At 36.9% G+C, this 20,848-nt stretch overlaps 1 protein-coding gene across 1 annotated transcript in view; it reads left to right on the forward strand.

Moving 5' to 3' along the window:
- BMPR2 (bone morphogenetic protein receptor type 2) overlaps positions 1 to 20,848 on the forward strand; it is an 84,068-nt gene that overhangs the window by 48,327 nt on the left and 14,893 nt on the right. The window contains exons 4-9 of the mRNA XM_083378028.1: positions 11,457 to 11,558; positions 12,681 to 12,772; positions 13,086 to 13,316; positions 15,953 to 16,067; positions 19,248 to 19,408; positions 20,597 to 20,744. Coding sequence (XP_083234154.1) covers positions 11,457 to 11,558; positions 12,681 to 12,772; positions 13,086 to 13,316; positions 15,953 to 16,067; positions 19,248 to 19,408; positions 20,597 to 20,744 — 849 coding nt within the window. The remainder of the gene's footprint in view (positions 1 to 11,456; positions 11,559 to 12,680; positions 12,773 to 13,085; positions 13,317 to 15,952; positions 16,068 to 19,247; positions 19,409 to 20,596; positions 20,745 to 20,848) is intronic.

A 20,848-nucleotide genomic window follows, 5' to 3' on the forward strand; every position in this document is an offset into this window, starting at 1 on the left:
TCAGCTGTTTTGTGAGGCAGTATTCTTCACTCAACATTAGCCTAAGCTATATCCTCCTGCCCACAGCCTTTAGTTCTTCCAACTACAAGTCATGATCCCTTTTGAAGTGTTAAGCAACTTAGGGAGGATTCACAATGTTTTTTAAAGGCTGAGAAGACTCGCACAGGCAAAGTAGGAGGAGCACAGTCAAAACTCGTTCCTATTCTGCCTTGGCTTGCCCATCCAGAATTTGCACAAGCAAAGTGAGAAGCAAATGCAGCAGGAGTTTTGAGGATGTTCCCACTTCACCTTTAGCAGGCAATGCATGGAACAGTGTTTGAGACAAAGTGAAACTTGTGGATCTAGCCACCTTGATCTGCAAATCATGGAAGATTTACTTATAGTTTAGTTATTTATTTACTTGAACTTTAGTTTCAGTCACAAAACTAGCTGCCTATATTCATTTATCATTATAGCAGTTTGCGTTATTGCACCATTTGGGAACTTGAAACCATTATGAGGTTCTGTGTTTTTGGTTTAATTTAAAAGCTTGGATTTAATTTTTAATAGTTATGCATAGCATCGTATTAATATGTTGTAGTCTTAGACGTGCTTATCTGTGTTGCATGATTGCTGAAATTTCACTCTGTTATCAGCAGTTGAAGTGAAGTCCTCGACTTACAACCACAATTGGGCCCCAGATTTCCGCCGCTAAGCAAGTCAGTTGTTATGTAGTATGACCTTTTTGCCACGGTTGAGCAAATCACTGAAGTTGTTAAATGAGTCGTGTGGTCATTAAGTGAGTCTGGCTTCCCCCATTGACTTTGAAATGAGACAAATTGACTCTGCAGGACCACCATAGCTGTGTATGTTTAGATTTGTGGACTAGCAAATGTCTCACCAATCACTGAACATTGGTTGTCATCTTCAGGTTGGAATAGTTGCAATTCTATTCTAGGTGTCTAGAATTTTCAGGCATTTTAATTAGAAAGTTGTCGTTAACTCACTTTATTTACTATTTTTGAATAAGAAGTATTGACCATCCCTTAGCATGTTACTGAAACATAGACTAGAGATTAAGAAACTATTAATCCTCCATGAGACAAGTGAAGGTACAAAGGCAGCTGCTTTTCCACTGCTTGGGAACATCTTTAGGAAAACAAAGGCTTTGCCTAAAATGTAATACATTGTTATATATCATGATGTATAATAATTAAAAATAAAAGTACAGGGTATTTTTGCAGCTTTTATGTGTGATCCTGTCATACTTCATTGAGGTAACTAAGTAAAATGCTTTTTTTCTGTAGCATCTGTCAGTTTGTTCTACCTATGTTCAATCGGTCAATTTATAGGATTTCCTTGTTTCATAGAATCAGCAACAGATCCTTCAGTATACTTTTCTATGTATTTTTTTACTAATTTTATTGATTTTCTAATGTTACATTCACATATTTAAAAAGCAACGTGGTTGCTGGGTAGTAGAAATTCAATTACATACAGATATCATTAGTACAGATTTCAAATTGCTACCGTAAACATTTCCTCTTTTTCCCTTCATATATACTGTCTGTTTGTAAATTTAAAGACAAGTTTTATCCTATCAATCACATAGAAAATAACTTTCTTACATATATCCATAGTTTTTAGTTTACACATATTCTAATTGTTTTAACATACAGTCTTTTAGACAATCAATGACCTAATAGATTTTTCAATTTCCACTAACATTTAGATTTAACATTTGATATTTATCATTCCCAAAATTTTTAGTATACTCCCAATTCATCTATCACCATTCCTCACAAAATCTAATATTCAAAATACACATCCCATTTACTTAACTTCTCACCCTCTATGTCAACTAAGGATACAATATGATATCCTTCCTTTTTCTAATTTTCAGGTTTTTTTAGTAGTAATCAAAATTTCTTTTTATTTCAATATTTAATACTTCCTCTCTTCCTCTTTGTATCTGCTATCTCTTGCTTAAACTGATAATTTTCATTTTTAACATTCCATATAGACCTATTTATTACTTTCAACAATAAGTTTTTAGCTTATCTACATTATTCACCTTTACATGACCTTTATGCACGTCAATATTCAAATTAGCTATTAGTATTTATACTACTAAATTTTAATGACCAATTATTTTTTCTTTATTTCAGTTCATAACAATGTGTTCAACATACACATCTTATCCATTTAAGTACATTCTGTTTCAGATTTCAATAAGATGGTCGAAACTCCATTCTTCTTGAGTCTTATTCTGGCTTTTTTCCTTTGCTAAATCATCTTCCATGTCCTTGTTTTTGGGTCATCGAACCAATCTCCTTGTAATATCATGTATATTAATTGATATTGGCAAAACCATCTGGTCACCATTTTTTGAGAGGACTTGTAGGTCTAGTGGGTCGTCTCTTTATTCTTCCATATCGACGTGGTTGTTCTGAATTGTTTATCTTCTCATCCAACTGTTCTTTTCCTAGATAGAGGATCTTCTGAGTTGTATAAGAAACCCTTTCCTTTTTCCAAGTTGTCAATGTCTTTTCTGGATTTTCAAATATCAATATTTGTTGAATAGTAGATTCTTCTGTCATTGTATTTGAATGTTTCATTTTTTCTATTGTATTTTGTATAGATGGTTCTTTAGTTGCTGTCAAAATTTGGGCTTTCATATCTGGGCTGTCTTCTTGTTCCTTCCCATAGCCTCTTAGTATTTCATTGGTTGTGGTAAGAATTTGGATTAGTGTTTTCAACATAGTGAGAGTTTGTTGATCTTCATCCATAAATAAATTTTGTTCCTGGTCTTCTTCCATATTGGTATTTTAAGTTTAAGGCTTTACACTGAGAAAATCCAAGAGAGAGAATTTTTTTTCTAGGTAGGAAACACAAAGCCTTTCACAGCTGTTGTTTCAAAGTTCTCAAGGTTATGTATCTTATCTATTTCCCTGGGCAGTCAGCCAGGCCCCTTTTAAAGTTTCCCTTTGAGTCCCAAAGTTGTCTTAATCTTTTCAGGTTTTTTTTTCATAAGAAAGAATCCAGATTTCCAACAGAAGTAGACAATAAAAAATAAGAAATAAAAAATCTTTCAGTCCACATGCTTTGAGAAATAAAGTTCCAATTGGGATGCAGTTACTTTTTGAACATTTAAAACATTTAGTTGCCGCTTTTTCTGAAGGGGGGGCTAAAGTCCCCCTTCCCTCACCGCAGGGGGAAGAATGCTTAGCAGCTTAAGGAGGTACAGAAAGTAAATAGGGTGTAAAAGAGGTAAATCTCACCCAGTCTCTTCCGCGCTGCTTTAAGAGTTGCCTGGCGGAAAATGTGACTTTGGCTGTTCACAGCCTAGGGACAAGCCATAATGGCCGGTCCTTTCATCTGCCAGTTTGGAGGGATCGCCAGGTCTAATGGGAGAGTTGCGGCTCTCCCGTGATCCAGTGAGTGCCCCTTCTTTCTGGTCGCCTCTTCGAGGCGACTTTCGGCCCTTTTCAGGGCCCCCCAGCGATGCGAAACTGGACGGGGGAGAGGGAGCAGGTCTCCCAGCTGTCCATACCGGCTGCGTGGCAAACTGGAAGCCTAGTATATTTTTCTAATTAATTAATTAATTAATTAATGAACTTTTATTGTCAAAGTACAACCATGTATACATTGAGATTAGCTGGGCCTCCCTTCGTGCTCCCACCCCCCAACTCACAGTGACAACAAACCTCCATCTTATTACCCCATGTGAACATACTCATGTGAAGTTTCATAGAACGCAGAGGTTCCATAGAAATATGAACTTTTAAGATTAATACATAAAGCTTTACAAATTATGGCAATTTTAGAAAAATAAATTTTGTCTGATCAGAGTGATAGAAATAATAGGCTTCTCTGATTGCTGTTCCACTACCAACCCACATTAACCCTTACTTTTCATGTAATCGTTATTGCCATAATTAAAGATCTGTTGGCAGGAATATGTTGCTTCCTTGCAGTTTCTTCCAGAAACATTGTGAATGGCAACGTCAGCCAGAAGATCTGCTGAGTGCTGGATATGATAATTTGCGAGATCTTTCATATATAAAATCATCCATATTTTGTTCCAAGTAAGGTGCTAGGTGAAAGATATAATAGAGGCAATATTTGATTTTTGAGCCTATGGATCATAAGTCAGTGAATAGAGCCCTTTAGAATGTGATGTCTACTATTTATGAATTTAATCCTTGTTCCACCAGGCTGGTTAAAGCGGGGGGAGGGGGGGAGAAGCTGACTAAAAGTTTAATCTGATTGTGATCAACTCCTTATTGAGGGAAAGAGACAATCCAGTTGTTGTGAAAGAGATGCTGCTCTGTGCCCCTCCTCAAGTTGCTTCCTCCAGATTCAACAATATTTGACAGTTGTAGTCCTATATTTAACCTGTGTTGATACATTGTGTGTATTTCATTTTGAATACAATGAAGCTATTAAAATGTCTTTTTCATGTTCTTTTGTGTATAACATTATGCAGAAAATATGTAGTATCTGAAGCAGTTTAGAAATTACTAATACTAGCTAGTTCAGATTCATAATAGAACTTGAGCATATATGTGAAGAAGACCCATAATGCTAATGTGGGAAAGTATTTTGGAACTGTGCTTCCATCTTTGATTATAAAAAGAAGATTGAAAATGATAAATCAGTTATAGTTTTATATACTATATACTCTTAGATACACTCTTAAGAGTCTATCAGAAGACTCAGATTTCAGTGATACAGTTCAGCATTTTGACAGTGTCTTACATATCACAGATAAATTAATTTGCAAAAAATGTTTTCAAGAATAGCTTATTATTACTATTGATATAATTTGATTCATTCAACTTATATGCCACCCTCTTGCCTGGAGGCAATTCTAGGTGGCTTACAATAATTTAAAACAATAAAAACCTGAAAGTGTTAAGTAATAAATGGTAACCTTAAATTAATTAAAATATGAACAAAGATATGGAGGAAGGGAGCAAAATACACATGGGGGAAGTGGGGTCTTAGTCTGTTAACCATCTCCAGAATGATATGCCCCCATGATAAGAACTCAGTGCTGGGATTCAGCTGGTTCGCACCTCTCTGGCTGAACTGGTAGCGAATTTTTTGTTGCCCAGGCCCAGAATGGACTTAAGGAAGTGGCATCCACATAGAGAACCGGTTGTTCACATATTTGAATCCCACCACTGTATGAACTGTGTAAGATTTGGCGCTCTAGTTTATAATTATGGAATGAGCAATCAAGTGATAAAATGATGAATTCTGTCTGGTACTATGTTGATAACCACAGAAATAATGACTTAACACTTGGTTTACATTCCAGTTCAAACAGCGACATTCTAAAACAGGGGTGTCAAACTCAATTTCATTGAGGGCCGCATCAGCACTGCGGTTGCCCTCAGGGGGCTGGGTGGGTATGGCCAGGGTGGGCGTGGCCTACTGGGTGGGCGTGGCTAGAGTGCGTATGGCCTACTGGGTGGGCATGGCCAGCTCTACATCGTTCGCATCAAGGGTGCCTATGGGGGCCTGGGCAGGAGTGGGACAGATCTGAGGGTCTCTGGCAGAAGGAGGGTCTCTGGGCCAGGGCCAAGGCAGTGGGGGCCGTTCCCTCACTGTTTCCAGGATGGCTTTGCGGGCCGCATGAAACCACTTCGCGGGCCAGATCTGGCCCCCGGGCCTTGTGTTTGACATGTCTGTTCTAAAACATCCAAACACTAGTCAAATTACAAAATGAAAGAAAGCAAGAAAATAAATCAAACTGAAGGTTGGAATTAGTAGCATGCTGAAATGTCAGTAAAGAAATAACCAATTTGACTTTTCAGACAAGGAAGTTTCTCAACCTACATATTTCAAGGGTCATGGTGTTTTAGGTGTTTTAGGCTTGATAGGCAATGGGTAGCAGTTTCAGACACGCAGAAAAATAAATTAGCTATTGAAGGCAGCTTTTTCAGTGGAATTTTCAATCACTTCTACAAGCAAAAACATTTTTTTTAATTCTTTGGAATGTCTTGTTAAGTCAATTTATGGATATAATAATATATGGTGGAACGCCTGGCTGAAAAAGCAAAAGCTTAGAAAAAATAAAGCAGCACTGGCAATTCAGCTAGCTGATTCCTTCTTGACATTTGTTACATATTTATTGATAGTCAGGCTTACTTTCATAGTTAGCTGAACTGTATTTAATTACTCATTTAAATACCTGAAATTTGCCCTTGAGTATTAAAGTTCTTATCGTGTATTGAGTTGAAGGTTGACACAGCAATGTCAAAAAGTTGTATATGTGAAGAGGCCTCCAGTGTTTTCAATACATGTATACTGTAGAAAAGAGAGGATAATTGATGGGAGTAAGGCAAGTTGCCTGGAAGGTTGTATCTGCCAAGAACTTGTCCGAACTTATATATCCTTATTACAATCTAGACACTGAGTTGGAGAAGATAAGAGAAAAAGATACACATGTCAGTTTGTGATTAGAGTATTGGGAAATTAAAGTACAACTTTTTCAGACTCAGTATCGGATTCTCTTGTCATCACTATTCAAATGGAGCAACTACTCTAACATTCTTACCCCTTAACCAGGTAGGTACTGGAGTTTGTAGCATGCACCTGCAGAATGGAAAAAAGAATCTACAAACTTGGGTGAAGAATGTTGTTTTTTTTGCCAGGTGTTTAATGTGCTTCTGGTGTGATTGCAATTTATTATTCTCTGTTTAGAGATATCTAAACTTAGAATAGTACGTTGCAATCATACCGGAAATAAAATAAAAAACCACTTTATTTAAATTGCAGGGCTCATCCTTGCTTTCCTCTAACTTCAGCAGAAACACATCCCAGTAATGGTTTTTAATGCTACATTCTGACGATGTGCTTTTGTCTCATCCCACAGTTGAGACATCTTTAGCTTTTCCCATTTGCAGTATACTGTATTTCCCCTCTTCTCCAATCACTAGCTTTTTATATTGTTTTTGAGGATACTATGTAGGCCAGAGGTCCCCAAACCTTTGGGCACCAGGGACCAGTTCCGTGGAGAGAGGTTTTTCCGTGGATCGGAGGGCGCGTGGTTTTGTGTGCTGCCTGCATCTCGCGGATGGAGTTTTGGTTGGTTGTGCAGCCTGGTTGCTGGCATGCCGCGGCCTGGTTCTGGTCCACAGACCGGGGGTTGGGACCCCTGATCTAGGCCACTTCATTGACAACATGCTTGGTGATGGGATCAGATCTGCCTACCTCCTCTTCAGGCTGTTGTAACTGACCTTCTCACCTATGGTCACTTACAACTGCCTTCTGTGGTTCTTTGAGCTTGAACTGCAAGGAGGGACCAGACTCCTAGTTTTCACAGAGGCTTCCAACTGCTCAATGCCCGATCCTGCTTTCTGAACTGTTCTGGTCTTATGCAGGTTCCCTATTTAACACCGCTTGAAAAAGTGTGTTTAAAAAACAAGACTAGCACTAGACTCTTGTGAAAGAGCAGTAGTGCTGCACAATCTGATTTAAACTGAGAAAAAGAGCTTGGTTGCTGATCAGTCATGATTGGGTACATTACGTTTTTCTGCTTCTTCTGACAACAGAAATATTTGCATGACTAAACTTTTTTACTGGTTATCTGAGCTTGGAGGGACCATGGCATTCCCTGGCTCATTTTTATTTCATGACGATCCATGGGGTTCTTCTGGATGTTTCTGTCCACAGGGAAAGAACTGGATTCACTTACTGTTTCTGGCATACAGCATATGTCAAGAGGGGGAGTTCTTTCCTTTTGGCCTGTTCCTTGTCCCTTCATTCTGTGCTCTTCCTCTATACCTGCAACCTGTCAGCTTGGTACTTTTGGATACAGGTTTAGCATTCTTTCAGAAGGCATGGCTATAGACATGGGACATCTCTTTTATGTTTCTAAGCTAGTAATTGGAGAGTAGTCCTAATTGTGGTCTCTAACTGAGGACTCCCTATAGGATCAATATATAGAAAACCTAAATATTTACAATTCTCTTTCAATATGTTCTTTAAATTAACAGAACAATAAATTTATAGGCATTTTAAAATTCATGTGATTTGCAGTTTTATATTAGTTAAATTAATTTTACAGTACTAAATTTTATACTTGGCTATTATGTTTTATTACATTGTTTAATGCTTTTTCACAGAATGCATTCTTGAAGCAAAATTCTTTTGGATGGAAGGAATGTAGTCATTTGTAGGACAAAATCGATTAGTATTAAATCAGACAAGCCAAAGACTTTAATAGTAATGATTTTTTTTTCTCAGTTGATTCACTCTAAATCAGAAATTGCAACAAGGTCAGTTAAAATTCCAGGTTACAGAGTAAATTTACTAGCCTTTCTTTGTAATGAATTAATTTCTGATTTATTCTTTATTTTGTAGACTCACACAGAATGCTGGAATTATAATGGAATCTAATCTCAATTTTGGCTTTAAATATAACTGAATTTGTTCTAATTATGAAATAGTTGTCTTATTGAAGCCCAGTAGTGTATCACAATTTCCTGCTTCTTTGAGAATATTTCAATGTTATATAAGTACATAGGTAAAGTCAAAATGAATTTAATTTCTCTAATCCCACAGAATGTCAGTTTATTATGAGAGCAGGTTTGATAACCTGAAGACCATAAGTTCTAGTCCTACCTTAAACACAAAGCCAATTGAATGACTCAGATTTATTCACTGTCTCACTGCCCGAGGAAGAAGGCAATGGCAAACCACCTTGACAAATCTTGCCTAAAAACTGTTTGTTCTTTTTCAGGCAGTTGCTAGGAGTAAAGACTGACTCAAAAACACATATATACACCCAAACAGTTCCAATATAATTTAAAGTAATTTGGTAAATGGCGAACATTTCTTTATAGAGCAATTCTGCCAACATATATTTTTTTTAAAAAAACCAGTCATTTCATTAATGGTAGATGTGCAATTTCAAAGTACCATCTGTCCTGTTTTCTGTGTGTGTGTGGGTGGGAAGGGGGTTGAAGTCAATTCTCCATCATCACCATCTTTTTCGATTTAAAGCTAAAGAAAACTGTAGATAAGAACTGTCTCCTCTTTAAATTAAAAAGTAATTAAATTAAAATTTGCTGTTGGCATTGAAATACATCTACAGGAAGTCCCAAAGGTGCTTTTTCAAGAGGCAATTGGATTTTCTTGTTTTCTTTGAAGACGTTTCACTTCTCATCCAAGAAGCTTCTTCAGCTCTGACTGCATGGTGGGCAAGTGAAGGATTTATATTCCTAGCAGACAGCTGGTCATTTGCATTCTTTGAGAGAGTTGTTGAGACCCCTTGGAGGTTTATCTGTGTCCTCAAGGTCACCTGAGTGGTGCACTGATTTTGAATTTTGAACAGTCCTCTCTCAATAGAGGGGGAGGGATATGACACCATCTATCTCCAGTCTACAACACAGTCCTTTCAGCAGTTCCAAGAAGGCTCCACACCCATTTGCACCACTCAGGTGACCTTGAGGACATAGATAAACCAAGTGGCCTCAACAACTCTCTAAAAGAATGCAAATGACCAGCTTCTTCAATGAATATAAATCCTTCGCTTGCCTACCATGCAGTGAGAGCTGAAGAAACTTCTTGGATGAGAAGTGAAATGTCTTCAAAGAAAAACAAGAAAGTCCAGTTGACTCATCTTTGGGATAACAATGACCTGGATGACTGAGAATCTCTATAGATATCTACAGGAAGCTAAATTGGTTCCAAATTCAAAGATGCTAATATATTTTGAAGCCGTGCATTTAGAAAGGAGAAAAACAGGAAAGTGGGAAAAATTATTTATTAAATTTATTAATATCTTTCCTTCAGAAGATTGAAGTACAAGGGCAAGAAGAGGGACATATAGTTTAATCTGGCCAGAATAATCTAGTTGTCTCCAAAGAGGTGATTCTATTTGTGTTCCTTTTGGAATTTGTATTGAGGACCGTTGGAGCTTGGTGATTCTTCTCCTTATTCATAGAAATGGGCAGCCTATGGCCCAGAGCCTTCATATGATATTGCTGCCTAACTTGTCTTAGTTTCATTATTGCAGTTCATAGAGGTAAAGTTGAGGATACAAGCTGGAGCCTCCTAGAAACAAACTGTTGCATTCCAGGGCTGTTTGGAGGGGAGGCAAAAAAAAAAAAGTGGAACTGCTTATGGGAAGGGAAGAACCATAAGCAGTTTGCCTAGTTCGAGCTTCCCTTCGCATCCCTAAAAAGTTTAATCCCTCTGAAAAAGTCAAAAAGAAATCAATCCTGTCCCTTATTGCAATGTCACCGCCCTTACAATAACATCAGCTGCAGCCTTCCCTGGGGGGTGTGGGGTGTGGGAGAGAGCTGTATCCCTCCAAATTTGGGAAATTTGTATGTCCTTAATGTAAGACCAAAAGTACTGTAGGAACACTTATCCACCACAGAACATTTTGCGACCTGTCTTGACCACCATTAATTGACTACCATTAATCTTTCAGAAAATACTATTTGCCTTCTTTTCTCATAGTAATTCAGTTCAGACCCAGTGGCTTCAATGGTAAAATAATGACTTTCAATGCTTCTTTGTTTTGTTACACTGTAATCTGGTCCATAGCTAGAAACAGAAAAATGGATTTGTAGTTTCTTATGTCATTTACTGACTTTCATGTTGATTCGGTTTAGTTGGCTTTTGTGACATCTGTTGTTTATGTAGTTTGTGTACTCCAAAGAAATAACATCCCTCTTATAATAAGTTTAAGTTTATGTTTAAGTTTATTAAATTTTTATACCGCCCTTCTCCCGAAGGACTCAGGGCGGTGAACAGGGCATAAATAAAAATACACAAGTACAAAAGTTAAAAAAGAATTAAATTATTGCCCAAAGTAAAACAGTAAAAATATACAAATATTAAAACCCTGAGTTAACTCCCCATCAGGCCAGGCCAGCTTGTTCGAATAAATGGGTCTTTAACCCACGCCGGAAGGAGCGGAGATCCGGTGCCATCCGGAGCTCAACCGGCAGTTGATTCCACAAAGCCGGGGCGCCCACAGAGAAGGCCCTCCCCCTGGGGGCCACCATTATACAATTTTCAAAGGGTGAAGGAACTAACAACTATAATTAATATTTGTAATTAAGGTGAGATCAGGAATTTGTGGAAGAAAGGATGCTGTTTTCATTAACAGAATGCCTCTGATAGTGATAAAATGATGGTTGAACCAATTTTCATTTATTTTCCCTTTCCTGTACAATTGAGGGGGAAGATTTCCAGCTTAGCAGGAGAAGGGAAATAAGAAAAAATGCTCTCCCTCTATCTTTCTCTTGATAAGACAAGAGAGTCTTCTGTGGACTCTGCTTATTGGATTCAGTCTGTGCATTTTGAAAGTTATCTTCCTACCTCTCCTCCCATCAAAAGGAGGGAGAAATGCCAAGATAATTGATAGCAGGTCAGAATGTTAATTTAATTTCTCCTGAGAAATTGACTATATATGAAGAGACAATCATAGACGTTTTGATTTCTTTCAGATCCTCCGCAACGAGATGACACAGTTGTAATAACTCTGGCATCAGTATCTGTACTGGCTGTTTTGATGGTTGTTATTTTCTTTGGATACAGGATGTTAGGAGGTAAGCTTTTATAACGTTTTGCATCTATTTTTTCCTTGAGATAATGTTCACATTGCTATTATATTTGTTTTCTTTAGTTACTTACTCAGCTTTGCTATATATATTTTTTTAATATTCCACCTACCAACTCTTCAGTATGTTACAATCTGCTAGAGGGCAATTTGTTTCTCTTCTACTATTAGACATTCACAGGACAATACAGGAAAAATAACTTTTTGTCTTTAGGCATTACACTTGAACTGGAGCACCTTACATTCCAAAGTATTCTGTGACAAATAGCTCTGAATATCAGAGCAAAGGCATTGAGTACCGGACCTGAAAAAGGAAAGTTTGGACCCTTACAATATTATCATGGCCACCTATTCCTACCATAGCTTCTACCTTATTAATGCTTTCTGGCATTTCTTAATCTTGGGTTCCAAATGTTGCACTATAATTGTCAACATCCTCATCCATCACAGCAGTAATGGATTGTAGGAATTAGTTAAATTTTATTGCTATCATAGACCTGAAGGACTGTGGAACTTTATTCTTTATTCAGCAACATGTGAGATACAGTGCCACATGCCACATTTTGAAAGAAGTTTCTTGGCTAGGTTAAATCCAGCCACCATCATCATCATTTTAGCCACTGTCTGTCCACTGCAGAATGAAGGACTCTTCTGCATGTCTCCAACCTATACGGTCCTGAGCTTTCTTTTGTCAATTGGGTCCGCAATACTTGCATTGTATTACTTCTGCTTTGTTCTTTTCTCTTCGTATGAGCTTTGAAACAAAAGGAATAGAAGTTCACAGACTCAAAATTATGGTTTCTTGTGTTCAAACAAGTCAAGTTTTGTCAATCAACAACAGATCTGATTTAAAACCACCTTATAGTTTTAACTAATATGTATGCGCTTAATTATAATTCTGGATTCAGACATCACACACAGTCTCCTGTGCAGTTTACCTATTCTGCCATGGGAAGTAAAGAGCAAAGCACTGCAGATAGCCTGAGTGAGTTGACCTATATATCTCATTCACTGTGTGGTTTATAAGTCAGAATTGCAGGACTATTGAAATAAATCAAGAAGTCTGATAAATTTGAAGGGCAGTATAATTCATATCTTCATCTTTCCTCAGGGATCCGTAAAAAAGGCCTGCATACTATGAACATGATGGAAGCAGCGGCTTTAGAACCATCACTAGATCTGGATAGTTTGAAACTACTGGAGGTGAGTTTACCATTTACAATCTCCAGTTCTGTGTCTTTATAATTCACATGATTTATTAAGAACATTATGCAATGCAAAATCTTCATACTAAGAATTTAGGGTGATTTAGTAAGAAAAAGAAATCCGAAGAAGACATAATTCCTTCTCAATTAACATTTGAATTAGAACATGCATTATTTGGGGATGAAATTCAGTGTGCAAAAGAAAGGCTTCCAAACCATGAACACATAAAATGCTGAAGGTCATTAAAATCAATAGATTGAGTGTCCTGAACGTAAAAATGTAACTGTGTCTTTCTTTAAAATATTCACAGCTTATTGGCCGAGGGAGATACGGAGCTGTATACAAAGGATCTTTAGATGAGCGTCCAGTGGCTGTAAAAGTATTTTCTTTTGCTAATCGTCAGAATTTTATAAATGAGAGAAATATTTATAGAATCCCACTGATGGAACATGACAATATTGCTCACTTCATTGTGGGGGATGAGAGATGCACTGCAGATGGACGGATGGAATATTTATTAGTAATGGAATATTATCCCAATGTAAGTATTTTCTTTTATTTCAGACAGCTGTAAGAAAATAAAGAGAGACAATTATTTTTAAAGGATTATTTGAATTGCTTTTTCAGTAATCTCTGGGTGCTATTCATATGGTAAATTTTTCTTAGAAGGGCATAAATACCATTTTTGGTGAAAATTACAATAGACTCATCTAAATATTGCTATTCATTTAGTGAACACACCCATTGTAGTTTGTAGTTTGCAAGCCAATTTTGGGGAGCAAGGGCTAAGAAGAGGAAATGCAAAGCTAGCATAGCTTTTTTGTCTTCCTCCACGTTTTCTGTCATCTACCAGAAATTATTCCTTCTTTATCTATGAAATAGACTGAATTCTCCACTAGCTGCCCAAGATCCTTAGGATTCTTCTGTCCTAGTATCAGCTTGAGAAATAGCCATTATTAAGGTTTAGCACACCCAAGTCTAAACATAGCTAAAAAGGGAGAAAAAATCCTGTTTCATTGCATTCTTGATTCTAGTTCTGGCAATCTTTCCACAACGGCCATCTCTTTTCCACTGCCTTTTCAATTCCTACTGTACAGCCCTCACTAACTCCTATTTAGGTACAGAAGTTCATCTCAGAAAAAGGAGACTCATGACGGATTCTCCTTCAAGTTTACTATTCCATACTGTCCTCTTACCTGTTTCAGAGAACTGTGAAGATATGGCTATTCAAGAAAATATTTATAGATAATGAGGATTAGCCTGTCCCCATTGGATGGTGCAGCTGGTGCATGTTTTTTTATATATTGTGATTAATATTGTTTCTAACCTTGTTATTCTAACCTATGTATTATTGAGGATAAGACCAAAGTCATATTGATTGGGAGTCACCCTCCTAACACATTAATCACAACTGGCAAGAACCAATAGAACAGGGGTCTTCAAACTTGGCCCTTTTATGACTTGTGGACTTCAATTCCTCTGGCTGAGGAATTCTGGGAGTTGAAGTCCACAAGTCATAAAAGGGCCAAGTTTGAAGACCCCTGCAATAGAACATACCTTGGCATGTTCTGGCAATAGTTCACATAACCTGGTAGCATCTTATCACAAGATAGAAGCATAGATACAGATGTCAAACACAGAATTGGTAAAGCCTCTGCAGTATTCCAGCAATTATGACCTATTTGGTCAGCCCCAACAATAGATAAGACCACGTTACAGCTTTATAAGATTTTACAAACATCATTTACCAATAGTGATCTATGCCAATGAAACATGGACAATAACAGCATGCACAGGACAAAAGCTCAATGTGTTCCATCAGTGTTGCCTATGGAGAATTCTGGGTGTCACTTGTCACAACCATGTCACAATGAAGAAATTTTCCAGCGGGGTGGATCTTGGAAGTTGCAGACCATTGTGATGGAGCCACGAATGTGCCTAGCTGTCCATATTCTTTGCTTGCCAGAACATCGATGCCCTAAAAACCTTGTAGAATAGGAGCTGCCAAAGGAAAAGGGGAGGCAGGGTAGACAACGCAAAACTTGGTGACAGACATTAAAATATGACTTATGGACAGTGGACATCAAGGTGGGAAGATGCCAAAGATGCCACCGTGTATAGGATTCATTGGAAGAAGCTTGCTGTCCTATGCACATCACGTGAAAGGAACCAATGATGATGATGATAACCTTGTTATTTATGAATGTAATATCCTTGGGGAACTGAGCTGCATGTAAACCATACTAAATATCAGGATAATCAAAATTAAGAATATCCCCTTCAGCTGACTCCAGATCAGTGGAACTGTAGTTGGTCACATCAAGTCCATTCTGCTTCTGAAGGTGTCTTTTTGCAGTTTCAGTTGGATCCTTGAACAATCACTCTGATTATACAGTAATAATTGTAAATAAAATGAATCCTGGAAATCTTACCAAATGGCGTTGTTTTTCGCGGCAACTGGACATCTTTATAATAAAGACAGTGTAGCAAAATGTGGATTAATGTTTCAGAAACTCCTTCAGATGTAGAATCTTTGTTTGAATGGGATACACTGTAATTTCCCTTCAAAAGAGCTATTGACATGACCACTGATAGTTTGGAGGATCTGGTAGAGTTACCTTCTTGGTACCTTCTGTTGCCTTCTTGGAAGCTTTCCACAAAGGTTTTTCCATACAGCTAAACGGAAATCTTTTGAAGACCTTTGATTGGAAATAACAATTTTAATTCTGTTTGGATCTCCCCCTCTCTGCAACCTCTTGCAACTATATTCTGCTTATCCCGCTCCCCCTTTGGTAGGAAGTACTTTTTTTCCTACTTGCTGAAAAAAAACTTTTATGAAAAGGCTTTTACAACCCCGTTTTCCTATATCCGCTCCTAGTTGCCTGCAGCAACCCTCTTATTCTCTGTGGTAACAGTAAAGCAGAAACCCTTACTATCATTGGAAATATTGATTTGCTCTTTGGATATTCATCATGCTTTCACATTTTACCTGGACTGTACAGCACTGTTTCACTAAGGCCAGTGTTTATTTCTTGTTTTCTAAGACCAAAGCAAACAGTAACCACAAGTGCATTATTCTTATTGACTATAAACGCATGTAGAAGATAAACACTACATTGATTATATAAACGCATGTAGAAGATAAACACTAAGAAAGTTCCTTCTTATTTTCTCCAGGGTTCTTTGTGCAGATATCTGACTCTCCAGGCTAGTGATTGGGTCAACTCTTGCCGAATGGCGCATTCTGTAACTAGAGGCCTGGCATATCTTCATACAGAATTACCACGAGGAGGTAAGCTAATAAGTGTTTCAATTCTGAATTCCTCCTTTAAGTTATGTCGAGCTATGGTACAGCTTGATACCTATTGTTAAACATAGAATTTCATGTAGAAATGAAAACAAAAATACAAAAACCTAATAAAAATGACCACATATATTATTAAAAATATAATCTTAGGTTCATGGATCTGAAAGGAGTAACTTGGACCCTGAAATTCAACTCTTTGCTTACTGCAGAACAGGTGCACCGAACAGTCCAGTTTAGAGGAGCAATCTAATCTGGCAGTTGAAACAGGAGCTTTGAGTCTTGGAGAATCTCCAAACTACACCCTAGTTCTATATGTGGAAGTGCCACCCTATTCAGAACCAATGGTGAAGCATCTGTGGCACTGGAAAAACCATGCATTCATAGCCATTCAGTCTTGTCAGGATTGAGCGTAAGCCTGTTTCTCCCCATCCAGATACAGTAGCCTGTCTGTGTTATCCAGCATTACTGAGAGATGAAGATGAACCAGGATGGACATACCGTGACAGATCATCAAGAAATGTCTAGGGTTGTCCCAAAGGTGCTTTTTCCAAAAAACAACTGGCCTTTCTTGTTTTTGTTTTCTTTGAAAATGTTTCGCTTCTTATCCAAAAAGCTTCTTCAGCTCCTCCAGTGAGTTGAAAAAGCTTAGTAGATGAGAAGTGAAATGTTTTCAAAGAAAAATAAATAAATCAAGAAAGCCCAGTTGCCTTTTGGAGTAAGCATCATTGGGATGATCATCAACAAATATTATTGGTTCTGTCTCTACATTAAGCCCCAGTTGTGTGTGATTATTGGCGTGTGTCAGGCTCTTAATAACTTGAGCTCAGGTCCATGGTTGCACGTAAATATAAACAAATACCAAAACACTCATGTTCCTCTTCTTTGTTGGGCCTAATTTTCTGATTCATATAGAAAAGTATTTTTTTTTGTAGGTGGAAAAAAATACATTTCTATCATACATTCCCCTCTGAAGTTGGGACCATGTCTAGTTATACTGACAGTAATACTAGTTTTCACGCATTTCATGATATTTATATATAGTTTCTTAGACTGTAAAATACTTTCAGTTACATAAGAATTCCCACGGGTTGCTTTTGAAACAGTAACCTTTCCAACGGCAGCTAAAATTTTAAAAATAAAAATTACACTAATTAAAAGCTATACCTGTCTAAGCAAAACTGAGACCTATTGCAATTAATTAATTATTGAATTATCAAAAGTGTAGACTTTTCGATTTATAGAAAAAGACATCATAATGCCTCAAAAAGCTCAATCTACAGCTGACCTCCTATAGTTACAGTACTTGTATTTCCTGCACAGATATGGATGTCGATACAAATTAGTTTTTCCATACTTGAACCAGAAATACCTGGTACACTGCTTCTGTTAGGGCTAGCTGTGTTGTGTCAAAATGACTCCTGTATTTAAAGATGGTTGATGTATAACCATTCTGGGTAACAGTGCTTTTATTGTGTATAGAATCCCTTTTTTCTTTTTTAAGATAGGGGTAATATCCACATTCATGCAGCATAACAGGGATATATTTCTGTAGCCAGGGGTCAAGCAGTGGAATTATTAAGTGATTTTGCATGATGATACAGGCATCAAAATAAAAATAAAATGTGTTTTAAAAATAACTTAAATTGTGTAAGAACACCAAATCTTTCCTGTAGATATTTTGATGTCATGATATATTAAAAGTCTCATAAGATTTATGGCAAAAAACTAAAATCTCAGAAAAAAATAGCAATTTAGTGTTTAAATTTGGCCACAGTTTTATTCTTATTTTGCATAAGTTTCTGCAGATGCGATTTGGGAAGTTGCAAGAAGTTCCTGAAATTTTTATAAGAATTTGTCTGCCCAGGGAGTTAAAGCACATTATGAATTTGGTTAATTTTATATTACGGATACTTTTTTCGTTAGAATATGATTATTATATCTATAACCCTGTATTTAGCTCTGGGAAGTGGGGGGAAGGGGCATGGTTTGGGGTGGGTGGGTTTTGGGGATATGTATTGTAAAATCTTTTTTTTTTTTTGTAAAACTCTAATAAAAAAAAGAATTTGTCTGCTCATGCGGTAGTTCTTGTATACTTGAAAAATTAATAGATTTCTCACAAATTTTAAAGGTATTTTATTATGAAATATTAATGGCTGAGTGACTCCAGCATACAAAGATGAAATCTATAAATAATATAACATTTGAAGAGATAAATAAGCAAAAGTCTAGGTTGCTTCTCTCTTTGGCTAGTTTCCATCTGTTGCTTCTTGTCCTGCCCTCAGGTGCTTTGGAGAATAGCAGGCAACCCCTGAGATATTGGAACACTGCTATCATGTCACCCCTCGTCCATTAAACTAGACATACCCAATTCCAGCAACCGTTCCTTATATGTTTTAGCTTCCAGTCCCCAAATCATCTTTGTTGCTCTTCTCTGTACTCTTTCTAGAGTCTCAACATCTTTTTTACATCATGGTGATCAAAACTGGATGCAGTATTCCAAGTATGGCCTTACCAAGGCATTGTAAAATAGTATTAACACTTTGTGTGATCTTGATTCTATCCCTCTGTTAATGCAACCTAGCACTGGGTTGGCTTTTTTTGGCAACTGCAGCACACTGCTGGCTCATATTTAAGTGATTGTCCACGAGGACTCCGAGATCCCTCTCACAGTTACTACTATGAGCAAGGTACCACCTATACTGTACCTGTGCATTTGGTTTTTCTTGCCTAAATGTAGAACCTTACTTTTTTCACCAATGAATTTCATTTTGTTAGATAGCGCCCAATGTTCAGGTCTGTCGAGATCCTCCTGTATTTTAAGCCTATCTTCTGGAGTATTGGCTATTCCTGCCAGCTTGGTGTCGTCTGCAAATTTGATGAGTTCCCCATCTATCCCCTCATCCAAGTCATTGATGAAGATTTCATGTATTCCTAATTGATATGTAACTATGACATTCTTTAACAGTTGTTCCTAACAATTCCTGTTTAATTGCGTTAATATACCTGAATTGCCATCACAAGAGGATCATAAAACTGATACCATAAAAGAGTTTTCATCTGCTCAAAGTGTTATCAGTTTTCTTGAAGTGCCCATACTCTGTTTTATATTATATGAAAAGAAACCAGTGGGAATAGTAAAACAACGTAATTTATATATTCAAACAGATCATTATAAGCCTGCTATTTCCCATCGTGACTTGAACAGCCGCAACGTATTAGTAAAGAATGATGGAACATGTGTCATTAGTGATTTTGGCCTCTCCATGAAGCTAACAGGAAATAGACTGGTGCGCCCAGGTGAGGAGGATAATGCTGCAATTAGTGAGGTAAGTAAAACAGAAAAATACATTTTGGAAGTCTCCTCATAAACCTCAGAAATGTTGACACCAAAACCTTTCATACATTTTACGCATCTGTTTTAAGAATAGTGGATTTAAACACTAAAAAATCTTTAAAGTTTACCATATCTGCTTTCAGATAAAAAGAACAATGAGCTTTCTTATTCTGGTTTTCACAGGCAAGAAATATATATTCCTTAAATATATTCCTTAAATATATTCTGAAGTGAGAAAGCCAACTTAAACACTTTTAGTTGCTCCTACTTTACACAACAAATGTATCTTACTAGCCTGCATCATACTGCTGTAGGTATTTTTGTCAGCTTCAGGTTGCCTGACTACTAATCAAATCTGAAGTGGATGACAGAAGATTTTTTTCCGTTTCAAAACACAAAAGAGATTGACATGGGGAGCATGGAAAGATGGCATGATCACTAGGTTAATGGGTGAGGTACATTTCCTTAGGATAAACAAGTATAGGTTAGTATTTTGCATAGGCTAATCTGTTTTTTTTTTTAGCTTAATTTGAAGTTTAATTTGAAAGATGAGGAGAGTTAAAACTTTCTGCAGATGATTATCTAAGAAAATCTGTAGCTGAAAGGGAAAAATCAAGAAAAGAATTAGTTCTTTTTATTCTCTCTTGTTCCCAACTCAATAATCTAAGGATACTCCTAAAAATTAAGAATGCTGCACAGGACTACAGTTTTAAAACTGTAGTTTACATTATGTAATTTTTCCAATTTATATTATGCAAGGATTAAGTTTTTTTTTAAAAAATGTTGATTAGTGAGAGGATAGATAAGCATAGAATTTTAACATTATTTTTTGATTAACATTTTATTTATTTGTTTAACATGCAACTTTCACCTCTTTTTACTGGACTTCTGTTTAAAGAACTTTTCCTCAGTTTCACCGGGTTTTTTTCATAAGAGTTTTATGTTGACTAAATAATAAAATAAAATATGTTGAAAAGATCAGACATTATTTTAAATGCAAACAATAACATTGGGATTCCACAGAATGGGTCCTAAGGAAGCTTTATGCTCATATTAATGCTGTCTTGAGGATGAAAGTGAATGTAACTAAAAAAAATTCCTGTTGAATTACTTGAAGAACAGTGAACAGTATTTCATAAATACCAAGCCAATGTAAGAATGCAACAACATGTCTTTACAGGTTGGGACAATTCGCTATATGGCCCCTGAAGTGCTGGAAGGAGCAGTAAATTTAAGAGACTGTGAATCAGCTTTGAAGCAAGTCGATATGTATGCACTTGGTCTAATCTACTGGGAGATTTTTATGAGATGTACAGACCTCTTCCCAGGTAATAGAAGAATTACTGGAATGCTGCATGCTTTTTCACTTACAGAAGCTATTCTATTTGTTTATTGTTATTGCTGTCCTAACTCAGCCAAAGCCTATAATTCC

The sequence above is a fragment of the Vipera ursinii genome (genome assembly GCF_947247035.1).
Source record: "Vipera ursinii genome assembly, chromosome: 1".
NCBI lineage: Eukaryota > Metazoa > Chordata > Lepidosauria > Squamata > Viperidae > Vipera > Vipera ursinii.